Here is a 26941-nt window from a genome sequence, read left to right as displayed (position 1 = left end):
GAGAAGACTTGACAGTAAAGACTTGTTGAATGAATGGATGGGTGGGTGGGTGGGTGGGTGAGTGTTAAGTATGAGATGAGGCAACAAGAAGAGCTGACTCCCAGGTGTCTAGTTTGGGTTCCTGGAGAGATGCTGGTGTCAGCAAGTGAAAATGGAAAACAAAAAGGGAAGCTTCTCTGCAGGGGCGAAGGGTGGAACAAGAAAATGTGCTGGGCTGAGTGTGAGACCCCGGTGTACTATTCAGATGGAGATGGAGCAATCCACTATGTTAGTTTGAGCTGAAGGTAGAGATTTGGAGGCCAAGCCTCTGGAGGTGGTCTCTGGGTGTGGTCTCGACCACCAGGGGAGACGGTGTAGAGTCGGAGGAGAGACAGGTCTGAGACAGTGCTCTGAGGAAAGAAATCTGCATGTAAGGGTGGGCAATGGAGGAGGTGTTTTCTTCTCCATAAAGCATCTCCTAGTAACCACAGGACAGACTGCCTCCCACGGTCAACGCCTTGCTCCCTCCCTTAGATCACTAGCTGACTGTCTCCTGTGCTTCCCTCCCCTCTTTGGCCAGTTTGTAGGCAGCTTGGGCCTGGGAGGCTAACCAGCCTTTCTCTAGTTATCCCAGTGAACATGAATGTTCAACCAAGGCTTCTGGGACTGCCTAGGGATAGTGAGTGTGCAGGTGCAGTGCTGGGGGAAGGCAAAGGCTAAGACGTGAAGCAGGGCAGGAGGAGTGAGAGAGAGAAGGAGAATTGGTCATGAGACTCCCTTCTCAGGCAGCCAGAAGCTGGTCCAGTAGTTACTGCCTCCAGGATGACCTTGGACTGGAGCTGGCATTGAAGATGCAGAGCAGTTTTTCAAAGATGAAATGGCAGTCAGTAACTGTCCTGAGCTGTAGCACCAGCAGTTACATGGAAAGTTACCCTCAAGCTCCCATCATGGCCTGTACAGAGCATCTCTGTTTAACACCAGCAGGTCCTGAGCTTCTGTGGCAGAGATGCAGGATGCTAGCAGCTGGCAGTTAGGCCATTCACCTAATGGTGGCCTTAGAAGAGTGTGTCCATGGAAGATTCCAAAGAAACTCCAATGCCCAGAACCTTTGCTACTGGCTCAGTCCACCATAGGGGCCCCAATTCAGCCCATCCAGGAGGCCACACCAGAACCTGCTCTGACACGTGGGCCCCCGTGGCCATCAGCCTGCATGGCAGCACATCCCAGGTCACTTTTTGTAGCTTCCCTCCCACTACACCTCATGAGACTCACGTTCTAGGGTTTCCCCTAGGACTGCTTGGCTCTGGACAACTTCCTTCAACCAGATGGCCAGCTGAGTCCCCAGGAAAAGGCTGGACAACCCTCTGGGCCTGAGCATGGCAGGCTTTCAGCAAGACACCTATTTGCTGCTTTCTGATAGTAAACTGGAATTAAACTTAGCAAAAATTTTTCTACCTTCCCACTGGCCTGAATGGTAGCTGAGGGCCTCCCCAACAGGTACAGAGGAAAACCACAGGCTTCTCTGCAAGGAGAGATGCTGGGAAGGGAGGGGGGCACCATCCAGACAGAGGGAGGAGGGCAGGGAAGGTACCCTCTGCTTAATTGCTGCTGCCTGATCGGGTGCTTCCCAGTGACCAAGGGAAAAGCAGGAGGGAAAAGAGCTGGTGGGGAGTGAACAGGACAAGAGAAGTTGCGTCCATGTTGCTCTTGCACTGTCTGGGATGGTGGGCTAGGAAAAGTTGTCTGCAGATCCCGTCTTCCTGATTCCCATGCTGTTAGCATCTAGGAAGGGGTTGTTGGGGAGAGCTATGCCAGCACCTTTGAGTGAGTCCTTGTCTGGAGAGGGCCCAGGGGCGAAGCAGGGCACACCCAGGGTAGGAGGGCAACAAGCTCAAAGCTGGCACATGCTCCTCTCGCCCTTGCGGCGAGGAGAGCTCTCTGCCAGGGCTGGGGCAGGAGGTGGGGGCAGGGCATTACACAGCAAGAAACAGATTCATCTGGATCATTCCGTGCATGCAGCATAGGAGGTAGAGGCAGGAGAGGTGTAGGTGTTCAGTGCAGGGTGGGGGCAGCTGGGGGAGATGAAGATTGGAATAACAAAGGAGGCTCGTAAAGGATAAGCCATGCATGGTTCCAGGTCTCTGCCTACTGGATGCAGACAGAAAGCACAGTCTTAGCAATAAACTTCAGTCCATGGCACGTTGCTCACTTCCCTGACGCTCCAGCTACCCTCCAGAGGCTACATGGGGTTGCTGGCAAAGAGGCTGGCCCCTACCAGCTTGGGGAGCTCTGACTTATGCAATTCGGGCTGGCGCGGGAGCAGGGGAGCTGGGAGTTCACCGGCATCTCCCTCGAGCTCTCCCCGCCCCCAGCCAGCCCCTGAAAGTCACGCCAAGGGTCAGGGGCTCCCCGCGCGGCTGTAGCTGGGGAGGCCCGGGCTGGAGGGGCCCCGGAAAAAGGAGGGAAGGGAAGAGAGTACCTGTTGCTGAATGCATCCCGCTTTGGCTCTTACTCCTCGGTTGCTTGTGGTGAGAGTTGCCCATCATTCTGTTCTGGACTGGCAGCCGCCCTGTGGCTGCCGCCGCCGCCTCCTCCTCCTCCTTTTCCTCCTCCTCCTCCCCCCACCTCCTCCTCCTCCTCCTCTGCCTGTGCTCCTCCCCAGGTGCTTACATCACCTCAGCTTTGCTTTTCACACACATGGCTCATCCAAATCCCACTTGTGCTCCTGGCACACATTTGTCCAGACCTGACCCTCTCACTTGGACTAGAGCCTGCTAGGAGCTTCTCCCAGCCTCTCTCTCCTCTCTTCCTCCCTCTCCCTCTCTCTCTCCCTCCCTTTCTCTCTCTCCCCCTTCCTCCCCCTCCTCCTTGCTTGGTGCTCCACTCAGGTTGAGCAGCCCAGGTTCCAGGAGAACCCTAGTGAGCCCCCGCCAAATCTTCCTCTGCAGACGGGGCCAGCACGGCTGCCCTTGGGGACCCACCTTGCCAGCCCTCACCATCCCTGGCCGCCTCTGTTCCCAGTGCTGTCATCTCTGCTGCCGCTAGCTCGCAGCTCCGTCTGCAGAAGCTCGCAGGACCGAGGGGCCAATAACAGAGCCTAATCCGTGAGTGTGACAGCGACCAGTGAAGGAATGTGGTACTCGGGAATTATAAGTGACACAGCTCCCTGCTCCGCTGGGGGACGGATCCAGTTCTGTAAGTGACAGCTGCCAATGGACTCTGGGCTCCAGTCCTGACCGAGACCTGGGGAAATCTGGGCAGAACATGAGGCTGCCAGGCTGCAGACTGGGAACGAACACAGCCAGATGTCTCTCGCATGCCCATTGTGACCACTAGGCGTACCTGGCTCCTTGTCAGACACACCTGGCGTCTCACTCCACTCTCCCCTCTTTCTCCTGCCTTGCCTTCCCAGGGGAGGGTAGTGCTGGCAGCCCAGAGATTCACAGACTGGGGCCGGGACCCTTGGCAGCCAATGAGAAGGCTCTGTCCATGAGTCACACTGTAAATCCTCTCTCTCCCTCTCTCTCTCTCTCTCTCTTTCTCTCTCTCTCTCTCTCTCTCTCTCTCACACACACACACACACACACACACTCGTGTTAGGTGTTGGGGATACAGAGGTATAAGTCACCATCTAGGAGGGGTGACCAACATATCCACAGACCACCACAACAGTACAGTGTGATCACTGCTATACCAGGGAAAGGAACACGTGTTGGGGGAACACCAGAGAGAAACTTCTTTGGTCTGGAAGAGATGGAGATACCTTCCCAGAGGAAGTGACTCTTTGAGTGGGTCAAGAAGGATATAGAATTGGCCATACCCAGAAAGGGAAAGGGTAGACTGCTAAATTGGAGAGGGAAATGGCAGCCCACTCCAGTATTCTTGCTTGGAGAATTCCATGGACAGAGGAGCCTGGTGGGCTACAGTCCATGGAGTTGCAAAAAGTCGGACACAACTGAGCAACCAACACTACTAGAAAAATACTTGGTATAGTTAGTGTGGCTTCCCTGGTGGCTCAACTGGTAAAGAATCTGCCTGCAGTGTAGGAGACACAGGTTCGATCCCTGGGTCAGGAAGATTCCCTAGAGAAGGAAATGGCAACCCACTCCAGTATTCTTGCCTGGAAAATCCCATGGACAGAGGAGCCTGGCAGGCTACAGTCCATGGGTTCGCAGAGTCAGACATGACTGAGCAACTAAACACAAGTACCTATGCTAGGAACATCTTCTGCCAGCCCCCAAGACATCAAGGATCTCTTCAGCTTTCTTTAATAATTCCACACACATCCCTTAAGCTCCACCTTTGTGCCAGAACATGGCTACAGAGGGAGGCAGACACTGACTTTAAGGCTCCCTAAAGCCTTGTTGGGGAAATAGATAATTATACTGAGAAGTCACAGGATGGTGTGATCCTTGCTTGGGCTTTGCAGCTCACTGTAGAAAGTGTCAGGAGGCCTCCAAGAGGACCTACTGGAGGTCAGAAAAGAGGTCTTGGGAAATAGAGGTCCCAGAGCAACTATGAAAGACAAAGAGTGAAGCATCTTGGGAAAACAGATTAATGCAGAAAATCTTAAAGATTTATGAACATAGCAAAAACTTGAAAGTAAGGTTTGGGAACAGTTTGGTCCCTGCCCTCTTGTTCACTTATGTTGGGTCCAAGATACAAGTCTTGGTAGGTTCAAAGTTGTAAATATGGACTGAAAAAAGCTTAGAGATATTGGAAGAGACAGAACCATGATGTCTTGAGATAGTCCTAAAATGCACGGGATGCCCTAAGAGTCAAAGCAGAATCAAACTCAACTGGGATGTGCACGTGGGACACTGGACGATAGTCTCAGGGGTCAGGTGAGGAAGTCTGAATAGGAACAGGCATGCTTTGGAAGCCTTTGGGGAGTAAGGGGAGGGAGGAAGCTGCTGAGGAATGAGTGAATGATAAACTAAACACACCTGTGTACACACTACCCAAGTCAACAAGCTGAGCCTAACCTGGTCTACAAAAGCCCCCCTCTGAGCAGTTTTAAAATCATCATTGTGATCTCACAATAGCCCTGAGTGTATATCAGTTCAGTCCACTTCGTGCGTGTGTGCTCAGTCGCTTCAGTCATGTCTGACTCTTTGCGACCCTATGGACTGTAGCCCGCTAGGCTCCTCTGTCCATGGGATTCTCCAGGCAAGAATACTGGAGTGGGTTGCCATGCCCTCCTCCAGGGGATCTTCCTGACCCAGGAATTGAACCCACATCTCCTGCACTGCAGGCGAATTCTTTACCCTCTGGGAATTCTTTACCTGGGAAGTCCCTTGATCCACTTCATAGATACCTAAATGGAAGCTAAGTGAGAGGAGGCAGCTTGGCTGAGGTCTCCACTGGCCTGTTCCACTGGGCCTACATGCCTTTGCTAGTTGCCCCCAGATGAGAAAAGCCAACAGAAGAGAACAGATCAGCAGGCACAGAACCCCTCTTTTTCCCAGAGTCCCTTGACGTTTTCATTCACCTCCCTCTTCTTGTCAGAGTTTCTTGTAAGGAGAGTTTACAGCATGTGTTCCATGTCCTCACATCCTCCCCTCTGCAGTCTCAGCTCTTCTTCATCCCTTACCCAGTCACCAGTGTCCCCATGGCCACAGCCAGGATGCTTCAGCATCTTTTCTCATTGGGCCTTCCTGCTTTGTTTGCCACTGGGAGTCACATGCTCCTTCTTGACTAAATGAACCTAACCAGTACATGGGGCAGCCAATATTTGAACCCCTGTCTGGTTATCTCCAAATTCAGCACCTTCTCCACCATATCTCTCTTTATCATCCAAAGGGGATGGACATCTTTACTATGTTCCTCTCCCTCCCTGATCCATTCACTGAATCTTGTTGAGTTGTTCCTTGTGTGTATGTGTGCATGCGTGCTCATTTGTGTCCAACTCTTTCAGACCTCATGGACTGTAGCCCACCACGCTCCTCTGTCCATGGAATTTTCTAGGCAAGAATACTGGAGTGGGTTGCCATTTCCTATTCCAGAGGATCTTCCCAACCTAGGAATTGAACCTGCATCTCCTGTGACTCCTGCATTGGCCAGCAGATTCTTTACCACTGTGCCACCTGGGAAGCCAAGCTGTTCCTTAGAATTGTCTCATATCTAAGCATTTCTCACTGTCACCTCCATTTCTGTCACCCTGACCCCAGCCACCATTACCTTCTCCCCCAGAACACTAAAGTGAACATCTTCTTCACTGGGTTTCCTTCTTCTATCTCTGCACTTTATAATCTGTTCTTCACACAGCATCGACAATAATCTTTTACAAACATAAAGCAAATCATATCAGTCCATTGCTTGGAATTTTCCAATGATCTGGTTGTCTAAAGTGTCAAGTACATGCTCTCTAGCAACACTCAGAACCTGTCCCAGCTAATCTCTTCACCTACTCTCTCTTTGCTCCCTGAAACAAACCCCTCTGCCCATTCAATTTATGGGCTACTCATTATATTATTTATCTTGTCCTTGTGATTTATCACTCCATGGTGCAGCCATGGAAGTAACTTTGCAAGGTCACGCAGGTAGAAATGGCAGATTGAGGATTTGAATCTACATTTCCCTAATTCAGAATCAATGTTTTCAGAACTATGGAATTAACCAAAAGCTTACAGCAATCCAAGGATTATTATTTATTAAAAATGGCTGAATCTTGATAAAAAGAATATCTTTGTGACATTTTAACTTGCCCTATTCTCATCCCCCACTCCCCAAGTCCATTGTGTCTTGAAAATCTGAGCTTGCAAAGTTATTTAACCTCCCCAGCCTCAATTTTCCATATCTGTATAATGGAGGATGAAAACATTTAACTTGCAGGCTGCTGACAGATTTCGGTTAGTTTAACAGGCATCAGGCACATGGTAGTTAAAAAGTACTTCTCATCCCCTTCTCACTGTCTCTCCTTACTGTTCCCAAATCCTACTGCCCCTCAAGCTTCAGCTCAATCCTCATTGTGCGGTGAAAGCCCACTCCTCATCCATCCTCAGTCTGCAGGTCTCACTTCCTCCTCTGAATACTTTCAGCCCTGGGTGTACGAGTCACTCACTTGTCCCTAAACACAGATGTCCTGGAATTGTTACAAATCTTCCATGTTCTCATGAACCTTCTCCATCCCGGCGGCTTGTGAGTACCTTGAGGGACTGGGTGGAATTTGTATTGAGTCTGCCAGGTGCAGTGCCTGGCACAGAGGCTGTCTCAGTGTTAGCCCATGAATCAGCAAGCTACCTTGCTACTTTGCCCCTGCAGAGCTTCTTTCCTCCTCTTCCTCCATGCTTCCTTTGTTCCTTGACAATCCCTCCAAAAGCTCTACATGCTCGGTCCTAGTGTTCCCACTAACCCAAGAGTCTTTTGAATATCTTCTCATCCTTTCTTACTTATCAGGGTGAGCCTCCTGGCTGTGTGGTGCTTGTGGCTGCTCTTCTGGTGGGTCCACTGATGCGAGATCACTGCCCATGGAAAGGTGCCAGGAAGATCAGCTACCCGTTGTGTTGAGCACTGTGCTGGAGGTTGAGTGCAGAGGCTTTAGGAAGGGGTCAGACTCACTATGGTGTCTTCATGTGTTTTCGATGGGAAAGGCCTTCTCCCCAGCACACACATAAGCTGAGCCAGGCCAGGAGCAGCTGTGTCTATGGTGGAAGGTGCAGGTCCTCACCTGAGCTGGAGTCTTAGAGACACCAGTAGAGGTGACAGAGAAGTCCAAGGCCTGAAATAAGCAAGTCTGGGGTCCATTTTCCCAAAGTGAAAGCATTTAAAGCTCATTGCTGTCATCTCACCAGCCACATCCAGCTGTACTTGGAGTTTGGAGAGGGGTGGAAAGGGCTCAGGGGTCCAGGAGTTGGGACTAGAGGTGGCCTTGGTCATGCTCTCACTCACTCTTCACAAGCCCCCTGTGGCCTGTGCATTATCAGGCCCAGTTCTGCAGATGAGAATGTGGAGACTATGGAGAGAAGTGGAGATGCTAAGTGGCACGGTCAGGACTAAAATCCAAGTTAGACCAACTCCAAACCTAGTTCTTCCTTACTCTGGCCTGTCTGCCATGACCTACATGCACGCTCCTGCTGTGGGCAAACCTTCAGGTGCAAGTTCCACGAGGAGAAGTGGATTCTAATATCTGGCTAGGACTCTGGTGGGCCCATAGCCGACCAAATGCTGGCTCCTGGCAGTTCACTCAGTGCCCTGCCCTGGGGACACTTTCCCACTGCACAATAGTCACAGTCCCTCAAGCCTGCAGCACCAACTGCTCTTCCAGCCCCAAACAAGAGCTGTCTGTTTTCTATTTCTTCTGCCAGGAATGCCTTTTCTTCCACTTCCATCTCTGCTTGTGAAAAGTCATACTCATCTGTCAAGACCCAGCCTTCTCCTCCATGAAGTTTACCTTCAGCCTTGCAGCCACAAGCAAACTCCCCTCCGTGTGGTCATCTTTATTTATTTATTAAACTTTTCTTTCCAAACTCAAGTTGTATACATTAACTATGTACAGCTTTTTGCTTGTCAACCATGCCTCAATAAAGTGGTTAAAAAATATCCTCTTCACAAATGTCAGGTTCACTGCACATGCCTCCTCATCTTGCCTCAAGCTTCTCCTGATCTTCCCAAATGTAAACCGCTTCCTCCTTGCATTTATAATGTTATAATACAGTGTTCCCTAAAGTGTGGTACACATTTTGCTAGTGGCATGTGAGGGAATGGTACGAGAGAGGGGATTTTCAATATATGTGAAGGATCCCTTTTAAGGTTTAATAGTCATGTGTTTATTCTAATGCATATTAAGTTCTAATAATATTCAGAGGAAAAAATCTAGTGGAGAAAATGTGTAATTTCCTGAGTATCCAAGGCTCAAGTAAATGAGTTGGCTTAAAGAAAAATAACTCTTGAAGCACTGAACTACAGAGTAGGACCCCAGCCAGGGGGGCCCCTCTATGTGCCTGACACGCCAACAACAGAGAAGGACCCCAGGCAAGGGAGCCCTCTAAGTGCCTGAATGGGCGGAGCTACAGAGAAAGACTGGCCAAAGAGGCCTTCTGATCGCCAGCTACAAGAGGCTCGAAAAAAGACTCTGATAGGGCCATAACTCCTGCGGTGGAGGCAGTCCGTGTCCCTGCACACTTGGCGCCGCCAGGGTCCCCGCAAGCCAAGCAGCTGCGCCACCTTCATGCTCAACTCTCACTGGGGCAGAGCTGCCACAGGCAAAAAAAAGTCTTGCGTCTATGCACGCAGGGTCACTTCGGTCATGTCCAACTCTTTGCAACCCTGTAGACTGTGGCCTGCCAGGCTTCTCTGTCAGAGAGGGGGTTCTCCAGGCAAGAATACTGGAGCGTATTGGCCAATACTGGTTGCCATACCCTTCTAGAGCACTGTATTTCCTGCTGCCCTAGCTGCCAACCCCCCTGAGTACCTGGTGCTGCCAGAACCCCTGCAACCCAAGCAGCTGCACCACCTCCACACCTGGCCCTCACAGGGGCAAACCCAAGCCCTCCAGGGCAGCCTCAGGAGCAGTGGATGACCCACATGTAGAGGTGGAAATAAAACCACAATTGAAACCCAGGGGCAGTGTGGCTAAGGAAGAAGACCCAAAACCTTCCCACCAGCTGTACAAGCTGCAGATTAAATCCACATGATCAACTAAGCAGACTCTGTGTCTATGGAATATATAAAAGGCCATTGAGAGCTCCCACAAAAGAAAACGCACTAGCTCTGATAGCTGTGGACACTGGAGGCAAGAACACAGAGGAGTAGGACCAGATTAGAATCTGAGCTGCCCCCACAGAGATCAGCAGTGTTGGAGGGCATCCTAGGGAGGTGAGGTGGACTGTGACTCCCAGCGAGGGAAAGGACTCTGACAGCAGTGACTCAAGAAAAACATTTATTATTCTTATGTTTTGACTTGTTCTGTAGATTCTTTTGGATTTTTTTTTTTCCTTTTTTCCCCCCCTCTGTTGTAGTTGTCGATTTTATTGGCACTAAGAAATCCAATTAAGCTTTTGAGCTTTTTTTTTTTCTCAGTCACATTTTTTATTGTTGTCATAAACCTCTGCCTATATACTGGGCTTTTGCAGTTTTGTGGAGTTTTCCTTCTTTTTTTGTCTTTTCTCTTTTTAAAATTTTAGTTTTCTTAAATCTATTATTATTATTTTTTTATGTTTATTCCTTTGTTTGCCTATCCTACTGCTCTTTTCCCCTTGCAGTTAACCTTTAACATATATAAATCTTCTGCAGTTCAGTTCAGTTGCTCAGTCGTGTCCAACTCTTTGTGACCCCATGAACCACAGCACGCCAGGCCTCCCTGTCCATCACCAACTCCCAGAGTCCACCCAAACCCATGTCCATTGAGTTGGTGATGCCATCCAACCATCTCATCCTCTGTCGTCCCCTTCTCCTCCTGCCCTCAATCTTTCCCAGCATCAGAGTCTTTTCAAATGAGTCAGCTCTTTGCATCAGGTGGCCAAAGTATTGGAGTTTCAGCTTCAACATCAGCCCTTCCAATGAACACCCAGGACTGATCTCCTTTAGGATGGACTGGTTGGATCTCCTTGCAGTCCAAGGGACTCTCAAGAGTCTTCTCCAACACCACAGTTCAAAAGCATCAATTCTTCTGCGCTCAGCTTTCTTCACAGTCCAACTCTCACATCCATACATGACCACTGAAAAAACCATAGCCTTGACTAGACGGACCTTTGTTGCAAAGTAATGTCTCTGCTTTTTAATATGCTATCTAGGTTGGTCATAACTTTCCCTCCAAGGAGTAAGTGTCTTTTAATTTCATGGCTGCAGTCACCATCTGCAGTGATTTTGGAGCCCAGAAAAATAAAGTCAGCCACCATTTCCACTGTTTCCCCATCTATTTGCCATGAAGTGATAAGACCGGATGCCATGATCTTAGTTTTCTGAATGTTGAGCTTTAAGCCAACTTTTCCACTCTCCTCTTTCACTTTCATCAAGAGGCTCTTTAGTTCTTCACTTTCTGCCATAAGGGTGGTGTCATCTGCATATCTGAGGTTATTGATATTTCTCCCGGCAATCTTGATTCCAGCTTGTGCTTCCTCCAGTCCAGCGTTTCTCATGATGTACTCTGCATATAAGTTAAATAAGCAGGGTGACAATATACAGCCTTGACGTACTCCTTTTCCTATTTGGAACCAGTCTGTTTTTCCATGTCCAGTTCTAACTGTTGCTTCCTGACCTCTATTTAACTTTGCATATCTATTCTCTCTGTCTTTTATTTCTCTCCTTTCCTCTCAACATATTTGTTAGTTTTATTTTCATTGCTTTATTCCCCACTTGGCACCTTGCTTTAGTTTTGTTTTCCAGTTTGTGCTTTAGTTAGTTTTGTTCTTAACTGGTAGATATAATTTTTGGTTTCCTTTGTTCACCAGGTCAATCTATTGTACTTTATTTTTGTTGGACTGTTTTTACTTTGCTTATGGGTGTATATGTATATGTATATGTGTATATTCCATTATTTTAATTATTATTTGCCTGATTTTGTAACTGCCATTTGTCTGGGGTTCATCTTTGGTTTCTCATTTTTGGATATTTGTTTTAATCTCACTTAATGCCATAACAAACCACTTGTGGAATCTTCGTTCCTGACCAGAGATCAAGCCCTGAGCCTTTGGAGTGGGAGCACTGACTCCAAGACCCTAGACTACCAGAGAACTAACCCTAGGGAGTATCAAATAGTGAGAACTCACACAAAGGAAACCACTTGAATACAAGACCCAGCATCACCCAACCACCAGTAGCACCCTGTGCAGGATGCCTCATCTAAACAACAAACAAAACAAAAATACAAACCCAGTCATCAGCAGACAGGATTACCACCTCACTCAGCCTTGCCCAAGGCTGCCAAAGAATTCAACCTTCCTTGAAGCCTGGTAAAGGAGACCTCAAACACAATAAGTTAAAAAAATAATGAAAAGTCAGAGAAATACTGCACAAATGAAGGAACAAACTAGAAACACTGAAGTCCAAATAAATGAAGAGGAAATAGGCAAACTAATCTGAAAAAGAATTCAGAATAATGATAGTAAAGATGATCAAAAACCTTGAAAACAAAATGGAGAAAATGCAAGAATCAATTAACAAAGACCTAGAAGAATTAAAGAATAAACATACAAACAACACAATTACTGAAATTAAAAATACTCTAGAAGGAATCAATAGCAGAATATCTGAAGCAGAAGAACGAATCAGTGAGCTGGAAGATAAAATGGTGGAAATAACTTCTGAAGAGCAGAATAAAGTAAAAAGAATGAAAAGAACTGAGGACAGTCTCAGAGACCTCTGGGACCATATCAAATGCACCAACATTCGAATTATAGGGGTCCCAGAAGAAGAAGAGAAAAAGAAAGGGTATGAGAAAATTTTTGAAGAGATTATAGTTGAAAATTCCCCAACATGGAAAAGGAAATAGTCAGTCAAGTCCAAGAGGCACAAAGAGTCCCATACAGGATAAACTCTAGGAGAAACACGCCAAGACACATACTAATCAAACTAACAAAGACTAAACAAAGAAAAAGAATATTAAAAGCAGCAAAGAAAAGCAACAAGTAACATACAAGGGAAACCCCATATGTTTAACAGCTGATCTTTCAGCAGAAACTCTGCAGGCCAGAAGGGAATGGCAGGATATATTTAAAGTATTGAAAGGGAAAAATCTACAACCAAGATTACTGTACCTGGCAAGGATCTCATTCAAAATTGATGGAGAAATAAAAAGCTTTTCAGACAAGCAAAAGTTAAGAGAATTCAGTACCACCAAACCAGCTTTACAACAAATGTTAAAGGGACTTATATAGTCAAGAAATACAACAGAAGAAAAAAAAAGATCTACAAAATCAACCCCAAACAATTGAAAAAATGGCAATAGGACAGATCACCAAAATAGAAAATTAACAAGGAAATACAAGTCTTAAATGCTGCATTAGAAAAAAAAATGCTACATTAGATGAGATGGATCTCATTGATATCTTCAGGACATTCCACCCAAATGCAGAAGAATACGCCTTCTTCTCAAGTGCACAGGGATCATGCTCCAGGATAGGCCACATCTTGGGTCACAAATCAAACCTCAGTAGAATTTAAGAAAATTGAAATCATATCAAGCATCTTCTCCAACCACAATGCTATGAGACTAGATATCAATTACAAGAAAAAAAAAACTGTAAGAAACACAAACACATGGAGATTAAACAACACATTTCTAAATAACCAACAGGTTACTGAAGAAATCAAAAGGGAAATCAAAAAATTTCTAGAAACAAATGACAATGAAAACACGACAACTCAAAACTATGGGATGCAGCAAAAGTAGTTCTAAGAGGGAAGTTTATAGCAATACAATCCTACCTCAAGAAACAAGAAAAACATTGAATAGACAACCTAACTTTACACCTAAAACAACTGGAAAAAGAACAAAAAAAAAAAACCCCCAAAATTAGTAGAAGGAAAGAAATCATAAAGATCTGAGCAGAAATAAATGAAAAAGAAATGAAAGAAACAATAGTAAAGATTAATAAAACTAAAAGCTGGTTCTTTGAGAAGATAAACAAAATTGACAAACCTTTAGCCAGACATCATCAAGAAAAAAAGAGAGAAGAATCAAATCAACAAAATTAGAAATGAAAAAGGAGAGGTTACAACAGACAATGCAGAAATACAAAGGATTATAAGAGACTATTATGAACAACTATATGGCAATAAAATAGATAACCTGGAAGAAATGGACAGGTTCTTAGAAAAGTTCAATCTTCCAAGACTGAACCAGGAAGAAATAGAAATTATGAATAAGCACTGAAATTGAAGCTGTGATCAAAAATCTCCCCCAAAACAAAAGCCCAGGACCAGATGGCTTCACAGGAGAATTCTATCAAACATTTAGAGAAGAGCTAATGCCTATCCTTCTAAAACTCTTTCAAAAAATTGCAGAGGAAGGAACACTTCCAAACTCATTCTATGAGGTCACCATCACCCTGATACCAAAACCAGACAAAGACAACACAAAAAAAGAAAACTACAGGCCAATATCACTGATGAACATAGATGCAAAAATCCTCAACAAAATTTTAGCAAACAGAATTCAGCAACACATCAAAAACTTCATACACCATGGTAAAGTTGGGTTTATTCCAGGGATGCAAGGAATCTTCAATATCTGCAAATCAATCAGTGTGGTGCACCATATTAACAAATGGAAAGATACAAAACATATGATAATCTCAATAGAGGCAGAAAAACCCTTTGACAAAATGGGCATAGAAGGAACCTACCTCAATATAGTAAAGGCCATATATGATAAGCCTACAGCAAACATTATTCTCAATGGTGAAAAACTGAAAGCATTCCCCCTAAGATCAGGAAAAAGACAAGGGTGTCCACTTTTACCACTATTATTCAACATAGTTCTGGAAGTCCTAGCTTCAGCAATCAGAGAAGAAAAAGAAATAAAAGGAATCCAGATTGGAAAAGAAGTAAAGCTCTCACTGTTTGCAGATGACATGATACTGTACATAGAAAACCCTAAAGATAGTATCAGAAAATTACTAGAGCTAATCAGTGAATTTAGCAAAGTTGCAGGATACAAAATCAATACACAGAAATCACCTGCATTTCTATATACTAACAATGAAAAATCAGAAAGAGAAATTAAGGAATCAATCCCATTCACCACTGCAACAAAAAGAATTAAATATCTAGGAATAAACTTACCTAAGGAGACAAAAGAACTGTACACAGAAAATTATAAGACACTAATGAAAGAAATCAAAGACAACATAAACAGATGGAGAGATATTCCATGTTCCTGGGTAGGAAGAATCAATATTGTGAAAATGACTATACTACCAAACACAATCTACAGATTCAATGTGATCCCTATCAAATTACCAATGGCATTTTTCACAGAACTAGAACAAAAAATTTCACAATTCATATGGAAACACAAAAGACCCCAAATAGCCAAAGCAGTCTTGAGAAAGAAGAATGGAGCTGGAGGAATCAACCTTCCTGACTTCAGATTATACTACAAAGCTACAGTCATCAAGACAGCATCAGCACTGGCACAAAAACAGAACTATAGGCTGATGGAACAAGATAGAAAGCCCAGAAATAAACCCATGCACCTATGGGTACCTTATTTTTGACAAAGGAGGCAAGAATATACAATGGGGCAAAGACAGCCTCTTCAATAAATGGTGCTGGGAACACTGGACAGCTACATGCAAAAGAATGAAATTAGAACACTTTCTAACACCATCAGTCAGGTCAGTTCAGTCGCTCAGTCATGTCCCACTCTTTGTGACCCCATGAATCGCAGCACGCCAGGCCTCCCTGTCCATCACCAACTCCCAGAGTTTACTCAAACTCATGCCCATCGAGTCGGTGATGTCATCCAGCCATCTCATTCCCTGTCATCCCCTTCTCCTCCTGCCCTCAATCCCTCCCAGCATCAAGGTCTTTTCCAATGAGTCTACTCTTTGCATGAGGTGGCCAAAGCACTGGAGTTTCAGCTTCAGCATCAGTCCTTCCAATGAACACCCAGGACTGTATCCTTTAGGATGGACTGGTTGGATCTCCTTGCAGTCCAAGGGACTCTCAAGAGTCTTCTCCAACACCACAGTTCAAAAGCATCAATTTTTCGGCGCTCAGCTTTCTTCACAGTCCAACTCTCATATCCATACATGACCACTGGAAAAACCATAGCCTTGACCAGATGGACCTTTGTTGGCAAAGTAATGTCTCTGCTTTTTAATAAGATATCTAGGTTGTTCATAACGTTGCTTCCAAAGAGTAAGCGTCTTTTAATTTCATGGCTGCAGTCACCATCTGCAGTGATTTGGGGGCCCAAAAAAATAAAGTCTGATGCTGTTTCCACTGTTTCCCCATCTATTTCCCATGAGGTGATGGGAACAGATGCCATGATCTTAGTTTTCTGAATGTTAAGCTTTAAGCCAACTTTTTCACTCTCCTCTTTCACTTTCATTAAGAGGCTTTTTAGTTCATCTTCACTTTCTGCCATAACGGTGGTGTCATCTGCATATCTGAGGTACATATCTAACATCATACACAACGATAAATTCAAAATAGATTGAAGACCTAAATGTAAGACTGGAAACTATAAAACTCTTAGAGGAAAACATAGGCAGAACATCGATGACATAAATCAAAGCAAGATCCTCTATGACCCACCTCTTAGAGTAATAGAAATAAAAACAAAAGTAAACAAGTGGGACCTGATTAAACTTAAAAGCTTTTGCATAGCAAAGGAAACTATAAGCAAGGTGAAAAGAAAACCCTCAGAATGGGAGAAAATAATAGCAAATGAAACAACTGACAAAGGATTAATTTCCAAAATATATAAGCAGCTCATACAACTCAATACCAGAAAAACAAACAACCCAATCAAAAAGTGGGAAAAGACCTAAATAGACATTTCTCCAAAGAAGACAAACAGATGGCTAACAAACTCAACATCACTCATTATTAGAGAAATGCAAATCAAAACTACAATGAGATATCATCTCACACTGGTCAGAATGGCCATCATCAAAAAGTCTACAAATAATAAATGCTGGAAAAGGGTGTGGAGAAAAGGGAACCTCTTGCACTGTTGGTGGGAATATAAATTGATAGTCACTATAGAAGATGGTATGGAGATTCCTTAAAAAACTGGGAATAAAACCACCATATGACCCAGCATCCCACTCCTAGGCATATACCCTGAGGAAACCAAAATTGAAAAAGACACATGTATCCCATTGTTCACTGCAGCACTATTTACAATAGCTAGAACATGGAAGCAACCTAGATGTCCATCAACAGATGAATGGATAAAGAAGTTGTGGTACAGATGAATGGATAAAGAAGTTGTGGTACATATACACAATGGAATATTACTCAGCCATAAAAAGGAACACATTTGAGTCAGTTCTGATGAGGTGGATGAACCTAGAACCTATTATACAGAGTGAAGTGAGTCAGAAAGAGAAAGATAAATACCATATTCTAACACATATATACGGAATCTAGAAAAATGGTACTGAAGAATTTATTTACAGGGCAACAATGGAGAAACAGACATAGAGAATAGACTTATGGACATGGGGAGAGGGGAGGAGAGGGTGAGATGTATGGAAAGAGTAACATGGAAACTTACATTACCATATGTAAAATAGATAGCCAACAGGAATTTGCTGTATGGCTCAGGAAACTCAAACAGGGGCTCTGTATCAACCTAGAGGGGTGGGATGGGGTGGGAGATGGGAGGGAGGTTCAAAAGAGAGGGGATATATATATACCTATGCCTGATTCATGTTGAGGTTTGACAGAAAACAACACAACTCTGTAAAGCAATTACTCTTCTCTTAAAAAAATAAATTAAAAAGAAATAACTCAGTATCTCTAAAGTATATTGAGTTACTTACACCTTCCTCCCAGGGCTGTGGCCAGAAGACCTGCCATAATGGTCAAAAAGTGCTTTGAGCCACAGTCATCAAGACAGTATGGTACTGGCACAAAGACAGAAATATAGATCAATGGAACAGAATAGAAAGCCCAGAGATAAATCCACGAACCTATGGACACCTTATCTTTGACAAAGGAGGCAAGAATATACAATGGAGAAAAGACAATCTCTTTAACAAGTGGTGCTGGGAAAACTGGTCAACCACCTGTAAAAGAATGAAACTAGAACACTTTCTAACACCATACACAAAAATAAACTCAAAATGGATTAAAGATCTAAATGTAAGACCAGAAACTATAAAACTCCTAGAGGAGAACACAGGCAAAACACTCTCCGACATAAATCACAGCAGGATCTCTATGACCCACATCCCAGAATTTTAGAAACAAAAGCAAAAATAAACAAATGGGACCTAATGAAACTTAAAAGCTTTTGCACAACAAAGGAAACTATAAGCAAGGTGAAAAGACAGCCCTCAGATTGGGAGAAAATAATAGCAAACGAAGCAACAGACAAAGGATTAATCTCAAAAATATACAAGCAACTCCTCCAGCTCAACTCCAGAAAAATAAATGACCCAATCAAAAAATGGGCCAAAGAACTAAACAGACATTTCTCCAAGGAAGACATACAGATGGCAAAAAAACACATGAAAAGATGCTCAACATCACTCATTATCAGAGAAATGCAAATCAAAACCACAATGAGGTACCATTACACGCCAGTCAGGATGGCTGCTATCCAAAAGTCTACAAGCAATAAATGCTGGAGAGGGTGTGGAGAAAAGGGAACCCTCTTACACTGTTGGTGGGAATGCAAATTAGTACAGCCACTATGGAAAACAGTGTGGAGATTTCTTAAAAAGCTGGAAATAGAACTGCCATATGACCCAGCAATCCCAATTCTGGGCATATACACCGAGGAAACCAGATCTGAAAGAGACACGTGCACCCCAATGTTCATCGCAGCACTGTTCATAATAGCCAGGACATGGAAGCAACCTAGATGCCCATCAGCAGATGAATGGATGAGGAAGCTGTGGTACATATACACCATGGAATATTACTCAGCCATTAAAAAGAATTCATTTGAATCAGTTCTAATGAGATGGATGAAACTGGAGCCCATTATATAGAGCGAAGTAAGCCAGAAAGATAAAGACCATTACAGTATACTAACACATATATATGGAATTTAGAAAGATGGTAACCATAACCCTATATGCAAAACAGAAAAAGAGACTCAGATGTATAAAACAGACTTGTGGACTCTGTGGGAGAAGGCGAGGGTGGGATGTTTCGGGAGAACAGCATTGAAACATGTATATTATCTAGGGTGAAACAGATCACCAGCCCAGGTTGGGTGCATGAGACAAGTGCTCGGGCCTGGTGCACTGGGAAGACCCAGAGGGATCGGGTGGAGAGGGAGGTGGGAGGGGGGACCGGGATGGGGAATACATGTAAATCCATGGCTAATTCATTTCAATGTATGACAAAAACTACTGCAATGATGTAAAGTAATTAGCCTCCAACTAATAAAAATAAATGGAAAAAAAAAAAAGAAAAAAAAGAAAAAAAAAAAAAAAAAGGTCAGGCTCAACTTCTTGACCAGTGTAGTGGGTACATGGGTGTGTTCACTTTGTTATCAACGTGAGTACTTTTTGATGTGTACTTCTGATGTATGCATTTTTGGTGTGTATGCTAATTACCCATAACATTTATTTTTGAAAAAACAGCTGACACATTTTTTTAAAACAGGCCCTTGCTCAAGAGGAGCTGAACACTTTGTATTTTGGGCCCATGTGACAAGGTTGGTGATGCCATGAACATCCAAGTAAGGGAGGGTGTGGCTATATAGAAAGTGGGATTAGGGAAAGCAGGAGGCTGTGGATGTGTAATTTGGAGCACATTTTCTTCTTTGGTGCCTGTTCCAGGAGGAAAACCAGAGCACCTTCTGAGAGTTGGTGCTGATGAGTCACAGGCTAAGCAGGTGGAAGCAGCATGGATCATAAACGTACATGCATCCCAGAGGCTGAGCTAAGAGGCTGGCATGGGGGACAGGGTGCTGGCTGGATGCTTCATAATCTTGGGTGGGTCCTGGGCCTCTCTGAGCCCCATTTAGTTCCCACTTGGTCTGAGAAATATATGGACCTAATTGCTTCCTGAGGGTCCTCTCAGCTCTGACATTTGGAAAGGACTTGTCCTAGGCACTGAAATTTGTCAACAAATGCATTCTTGAATGATCTGAGCACTCATGCTGTTTTAGGCAGTGTTCTGGTCACAGAGGGTGCAAGGCTGCAAGGTCCTAGCTGCTGCCCTCAGCAGGCTCCCAGACCTGTTTTTCCAATATACTTGCCCCTGGGAATAGACTAGTACCGAGTTCCAGAGTAGAAGAGTCTCTAGAGACTTGCAAGTGAAACCCCAGTCAGGGCTGGAAATGTGTAGAGAAATGTATGAAGTAGACTGAGGCAAGCAACAGAGTGTGTATGTTGCCCACGTCTGACCCTGGCTCCCAAGCACTCAATGTCCAATCTGGGAAACCTCTCTGCTGGCTCAACCCAACCTACCTGTGGTCCACAGGCTGCCAACAGCTTGATAGTGTGCCTCCCACCAGCTGTGTCTCCCAGTCCTCTTGAGCCCATACTCCATCATCTGTATATTGATGTATAAATGGTATTCATGTAATACTGTGCTAATCAATCTTATAAATGATAAAACATTAACAAATATGGAAATTCAGGTGTGATTAAAATGAATCTTAATAGAAATGCTGATATTCTGTTCCTGCCTTGATGGATTATGCGCCCACTTTGGAAGTCACAGGTCTAGTGAACCACCCAGCCTTACAGCCAGGTGATGGAAGAAGGACCAAAGGAGAGGAATAAGCATGTGTTGTTTCAGGCTTTGTTCTCAGTGCTCTGCATGCCCTCATCATTCATTCATTCAATAGATTTCATTGAGCTTATTATGTCTAGGCCCTGTGCTAGGCACTGGGAGACAGAGAGATAGAACACACACAAGGAGTTTACAGTCCAGTCAGAGGAGACAAACACTAATCAAAGACACAAATGACTAAGGTAGGGCTGCTGCTGTCCAACTCTGTGCGACCCCATAGATGGCAGCCCACCAGGCTCTGCTGTCCCTGGGATTCTCCAGGCAAGAACACTGTAGTGGGTTGCCATTTCCTTCTCCAATGAACAAAAGTGAAAAGTGAAAGTGAAGTCGCTCAGTCATGTCCGACTCTTCGTGACCCCATGGACTGTAGCCTACCAGGCTCCTCTGTCCATGGGATTTTACAGGCAAGAGTACTGGAGTGGGTTGCCATTGCCTTCTCCAAAGGTAGGGCTAGCTTGTGAAAAATGCTATGACACGGCAATATGATGGCGAGCCATGGATGTGGGTGTGGGGAGCTAGTTTGAATAAGTTGTCAGGGAAGGTCTCTCTGAGCTAAGAACTGAGGATGGCCAGGAGCCAACAGAGGGAACAAAAATGAGGTCCATGAGGTGAAAAGGATCTTAGTGTTTTTGAGAAATGGAAAGAGGCCAGCATGTCTAGGCTGGAGGAGGTGGGGGAGAGGGGATTTTAAATACAATGGGAAACTGTTAGAGTTTTAAACTGGAGAGTGACAAGATTTTATTTCAAAAATTTAAAGGCTGCCATAGGGGCCTTTATAAGGGCTTCCCTCATACCTCAGTTGGTCAAGAATCTGCCTGTCAAGAAGGCAATGCAGGAGACCCTGGTTTGATTCCTGGGTCGGGAAGATCCACTGGAGAAGGGATAGGCTACCCACTCCAGTATTCTTGGGCTTCCCTTGTGGCTCAGCTGGTAAAGAATCCACCTGCAATGCGGGAGACCTGGGTTTGATCCCTGGGTTGGGAAGATCCCTTGGAGAAGGGAAAGGCTACCCACTCCAGTATTCTGGCCTGGAGAATTCCATGGACTGTATAGCCCATGGGGTTGCAAAGAGTCAGACACAACTGAGTGACTTTTACTATGGGGGTTTGAGTAGAAATGGGGAAGTGAAGAGGCTACCATACTCGTCCAGGCAAGTGATGAGGGACTAGGGTCAGGGCAATGAAACCAGCAAGAAGCAGGCAAGCATAAGATATATTTAAACCTTTTGACAGCCTTACAGTAATGCTCTTGAAAGGCCAGTGTTATCATTCCCACTGCATTTATGAGGAAAATGAGGCCAAGAGAAGTTAGCTTGTCTAAGATCACACAGTTTGTAAATGATAAAAGCAGGATTCAGCCAGGTCTGCCTGGCTACACATTTCCATCCTACTCAGAATCCTAATTCTGTTTCCTGCTCCAGGGACTCGTTCACCAAGACAATAAAGGGTCTTCCTGTTTCAATCCTAAAAGCCACAATGAAAAGGGGATTGAAGACTATTTGACCCAGCACTCAGCCAAGGGTATATAAATGATTAAAACAGTCCATTTGTCCCGGTTTCTTAAACATGTTGAGTTCACCAGAGCTCAAAGTAAGGGAAAAACCATTCTTTCCTTTAGAGAGGGAATGGACAGGAGGACGGTGGTGATGGTATATTTGGAAAGAGAAAAATAAAAAGCTGCCAACTTGTGCCTTCAAGGAAAGCCCAGGGATGCAGGCCAAGTCAGGGGAAATGACTTGCCAAATCCCTTTCAGTCCCCAAAGTTGTACATGTGAAAAAGAAGGCGGAATTGTTCCTGCCAAAGACATGAAGTCCTTTACAGAGTACTTTGTTAGCAAAGCCTAGCATCCCTGTCACTATGCAAAGCACGCTGGAACGTTGCCATGGCAACAGGCAGCCAGGCACCTGAATCAGCTCAAGGGCTGCCTCAACAAGAGAGGCCCAAGCCCGTGGGGGTATCTCCCAGAGGCAGGGGGCAGAGAGGTGTGAGCTGGTTTTGTGTATGTTGATGAAGATCCCTGAGCTCACTTCCAGGTTCCCAGGGGCCAAAGCCTGTGTCTTGGGGGAAATACCTTTGGCTGGCAGATTTGCCTAACTTCCCTAAAACACAGCACCCTGGGTTGGCAGGATCTGATCCTTTCCCCTGGTTCTCTCCTGGCGTTGGGGTGCAGAGAAGAACGGACAGCAGTAGTGACATGAGGGTAGAATGGGTGGTGCCATCCTCCAAGTTAGGTGGCTCTGGAAGAAGGGCAGGTGTAGGGAGCTGGGAGAGAGTGCAGCTTGGCCACTGGGTGTGCATGGGGCCTCTGGGCACTGCTGTCTGAGGCAGTGAAGATGTGCAGTCTGGAACTCAGAGGAGGGCAGGGCTGGAGCTTCGTATGGAGCAGTCACTACCTCTCAGGATATATGAAGGCAAAAATTAGATGAGTCAGTCTAGTTTGAGTGGGAAAGATGGGAAGAGAAGGGAGTACTGATGTTTACATTTGGAGTCCTGACTTTTTGTGTCTCTCCCTGGTTCTGCAGTGGTAGCCTTCCTGATGCACTAGACCAACTTTCAGGGAGGCACCTACCATGCAGACCAGCTCCCTCCTGCAACTGGGTGGACAAAGGGGCCTTATTATGCACAGGGCCCTTGGTAATCAGGCAGGCAGCTGGTACCCTTGACCCGAGGATTTTCTGGAAGAGGGACTTGATAATCCCAACGGGTCATAAGGAACTAAGGGGCAAGCAGAGAAAGCCTTCAAGTATTGGGAAGCTGTCAGGCCAGCTGTAGCAGAAACAAGTTTTCCAAAATTCTGATTATCACTTGAAAGTTCAAATTTTATCTTTAGTAACAAACACTGTCAGCTGTTTTCCTTGAAGTGACAGGCTCACTTTGTTCATTTTTGAGAAAATGTCTGCCAAGTACCCAAGTCTGAATAACCATAGTTTGTCTGTCAGTTGTCCTTTCAAGTAAAAATGATGTTCTGTGAAAAGAGAGGCCTGTTGAGCTCACACCTCAAACAACTGCACAAGTGCTTTTCCTCAAGACCAACATCAGCCTTCGGCATCAGCGCAAGTGCTTCATGTGTTCTTCCCGTTTCGTTACACAGAAAATTATAAAAATCTGAACTCAAGGGTCAAGATTTAATCAAATTAACAACTTTTACTGCTTTATCAAAGCCATTCTTCAGTATAACTGACTTTAAAAATAACAGAGTGTGTGGTGATGAAGTACGCAATGACTGCTAGTACAAGTTGGTGCCACTGCTCTGATCCACACTAACGAGCCAGCCGTTTTGCCTTCGGTGCAAACACCAGCCTCATGAAAAAGGCAAATGATGCTTCAGTATTATCTTGAAAATAGCTCTGACCTTGCATGTCCCCTGAATGGGTCCCAGTAACTCTAAGGGGGTCTGTGGACCACACTTTAAGAACTGCTGGTTTAGAGAAATTCTTGCCCAGGTCCATGGGGGTAACTTAAGGAAGGTTTATTGCAGTATTATTTGTGGTCATAGCAGGTTGGTAGGACCAAGATGTCAAGTCTTAGAGGAACAGAGAAGTAAAATGTGATGGATGCATGTTGTGTCAGAAGTAATAAACTAGATGTGCACAGAGCAGCAAGGGGAAACTTTAAAAACTGAGTGGTGAGGGAAAAAAGAAACAGAATATGATGTATGGCTCAATACCACTTATGTAAATTAAAAACACATATAAAAATAAAATACTACATATTTTTCAGAGACATACAGCTTAACCTCATTTTATTGTGCTTCACTTTATTGTGCTTTGAAGATAGTGCATTTATTTAAAATTTTATTTATTTAGCTGTGAAGGGTCATAGTTGCAGCATGTAGGATCTTTAGTTGCAGCATGTGGGATCTAGTTCCCTGACCAGGGATTGAACCTGGGCCCCCTGCATTGGGAGTGTGGAGTCTTAGCCACTGGACCACCAGGGAAGTCCCCAATAGTGAGTTTTTTGTTTTTGTTTCTTTAACAACAACAACAACAAAGGTATCTGAAGGTATGTGGCAACTCAGCATTGTCAGATAATGGTTAGCATTTTTAAGCATAAAGTATTTTTAAATTAAGGTATGTACATTTTTTTTTTAGACACACTATTTCACACTTAATAGACTACAGTATAGTGTAAACAGATTTTATATGCACTGGAAACCAAGAGAAAAAAAACAATCTTTGTGTGACCCACTTTATTGTTATACTTGCTTGATTGCAGTGTTCTGGTCCTGGACCCACAACATCTCTGAGGTATGCGTGTATTTCCAAGAACATACACCAACCCACTAGAGAGTGGATGGTAGTGGGGATTCAAGGTGAAAGGGAAAGATAAAATAAGAGTGAACAAAAATTTAAAGAACCTTGCATGGATAGATAATAGTGTGCAGAGCAATATATTTAACTGTGCCCTTGAGTTGCAAATAAGGACAGAGTGAATGCGAGGTGGAAAATAGTCTACTCTTTCAAGAGCTCCCATGGTGAAAAGCAAGGGGGATGGCTGGAGAGATGTCCTGAGAAAGAAGTGGATGGAACATCTGTGTTTTGCCTTCTATCAATCTACCAAGTATGCTTTAGCTTGGGTTACCACTGTCCTCTTGTCCAGAAAGGTAGGGGAGGGCATGGAAGGTGGTTCCACTTGCTGGCTCCTATTTTCTCTGGAAAGTGGGAGATAAGATCATTGCTAGAAGATGGTATGTAGTTGGGGTTTGAAGAGCCAGGGAAGATGTGAAGCAGCTGCCATAGAAACTAGAGAGAAAGAAGCAATTCCAGGCAGCACTGAAGGCCCAGCTGGAGACTGAGGAAACTTGGAGATGGATGGGAGGAAAATTGCCTTGGTTTTTCATTCATTTAGTCAGTTAGTCAACAAATATTTATTGAATGTCTGTTCTGTGCAAAAAGATTGCAAATCTTGGGATACGATAAACAGTAAAATAGGCATAGTCCCTATCCTCATGGACCTGCCAGCCTAGGAGTGTGTGTGTGTGTGTGTGTGTGTGTGTGAGAGAGAGAGAGAGAGAGAGAGAGAGAGAGAGAGAGTTCAACAGCTGCACAGTACCTCAGTGTAGGATTGCTCCATAACTAACTTAGCTAGTCCCCTACTGTAGGGAATTTAGAATTTGTTCCCTATCTCTCCTTATCATAACCAACATTTTGATGTACATCTTTATATGAATCTTTGGGCATTTGTTTGATTATTTCCTTAGCATGCACTTCTAAAAGTAGAATTGCCAGGCCAAAGGGTATACATGTTTTAAGGCTTTCCAAAATGCCCTGCAGAAAGGTTGTACCTATTTACAAGGGAAAAAGTCTGCATTAAAAAATAAAAGATTAACAGTAGTCAGATCTAAGTGGTAAAATTTCTGTAAAGATTGTGTTATTTTCTACATTTAAATTTCTCTGCATTTATCTACCTTCTAACCACTCCTAAGTGTATGTGTATTACTCATTTAAAAATGTTTTTTTGAATAGTTAATGCATATACACTGCATAAATATTAAGGGAGTACAAAAGTGAATTCAGAGAAAAGTGAGTCTCCTTGAGCCCTTGCCTGGTTTTTTAAACATCCTGCCAGAGATGTCCTGTGCATATACAAGAAATTAGATGGTAGCATCTATACATATTTTTGTCACCTTACACTTTTCATTGAGCACAGTCACCTCATTTTTTAAGGCTGCATAGCATTCTATGGTTATTCAGACCATTTCTACTCTTTCCCTGTTACAATTTTTTTTTACTTATTTGACAATGATAATAACAAAAGTGGAAAAGGAAGAAAAAAGGCCATCTACTAAGATTAGAATATGTCTCCATTTGTTCAAGTGCTGGGTGACAGGAATAAAAAGATAAGTTTTTGTCAGAGTCTCCAGAAAAAAAGCAGATTTATTTTTAGTCTCGAGGTTTGGAACACTTGTGCTTTTACTAAGTAGTTGATTTACTTTTATCTGTGAATCTTATAACTGATCGGGGCTTCCCTGGTAGCTCAGACGGTAAAGCATCTGCCTACAATGCGGGAGACCTGGGTTCAATCCCTGGGTCGTGGAAGATCCCCTGGAGAAGGAAATGGCAACCCACTCCAGTATTCATGCCTGGAAAATCCCATGGACCAAGGAGCCTGGTGGGCTACAGTCCATGGGGTCGCAGAGTCAGACACGACTGAGCGACTTCACTTCACTTCTTCACTTTATAACTGATCATGCCTCTCCTTTCTGTTATCTGACATGAAAGCTTAAAGCCAAATTTCAAGATTCACATTTATCAAGAAGGGACTTCTTCACCGGTTACCCTTGTTTTCCCCTTGCCTCATCTTTCTCTCACACAGCTAATTTTTAGGCTCTTTCCAAGTACTGGGTGTACCTTCATAAGCCACTTTAAATCCTTCTTGGAATAACTCAAGGTATAAATCATTTTTTACAAAAATTGAGTTAATGCTTGGGTCTCCCTCCAACGCATTCCTCAAGAGGGATGGGCAAGATACAACCAAAAGATGCCCCAAGAAAACAGCAAAAACCTAATGGAAGGTCAATCGATTCCTGGGCTACATGCGTCAAAGCTGAGGTCTTCAGCTTCCAAACACAGAAAGCAATTTAGTGCTC

General features: G+C 44.3%; 1 protein-coding gene across 2 annotated transcripts in view; it reads right to left on the bottom strand.

Annotated features, from left to right (window-relative positions):
• Window positions 1–26941, bottom strand: part of NHSL2 (NHS like 2) — a 312686-nt gene that overhangs the window by 87129 nt on the left and 198616 nt on the right. Inside the window, exon 1 of one of the 2 annotated variants that reach the window (XM_070464549.1) lies at window positions 2459–2547. The exons of the other annotated variant lie outside the window; for it this stretch is intronic. Coding sequence (XP_070320650.1) covers window positions 2459–2525 — 67 coding nt within the window. The 5' untranslated portion in view covers window positions 2526–2547. Of the gene's footprint in view, window positions 1–2458; window positions 2548–26941 lie in introns of those variants that run through there. 2 annotated transcript variants of the gene reach the window in all.

Source organism: Odocoileus virginianus, unplaced genomic scaffold (genome assembly GCF_023699985.2).
Source record: "Odocoileus virginianus isolate 20LAN1187 ecotype Illinois unplaced genomic scaffold, Ovbor_1.2 Unplaced_Contig_28, whole genome shotgun sequence".
In the NCBI taxonomy this organism is placed as follows: Eukaryota; Metazoa; Chordata; class Mammalia; order Artiodactyla; family Cervidae; genus Odocoileus; species Odocoileus virginianus.
This window is presented reverse-complemented; position numbering and strand designations above follow the sequence as displayed.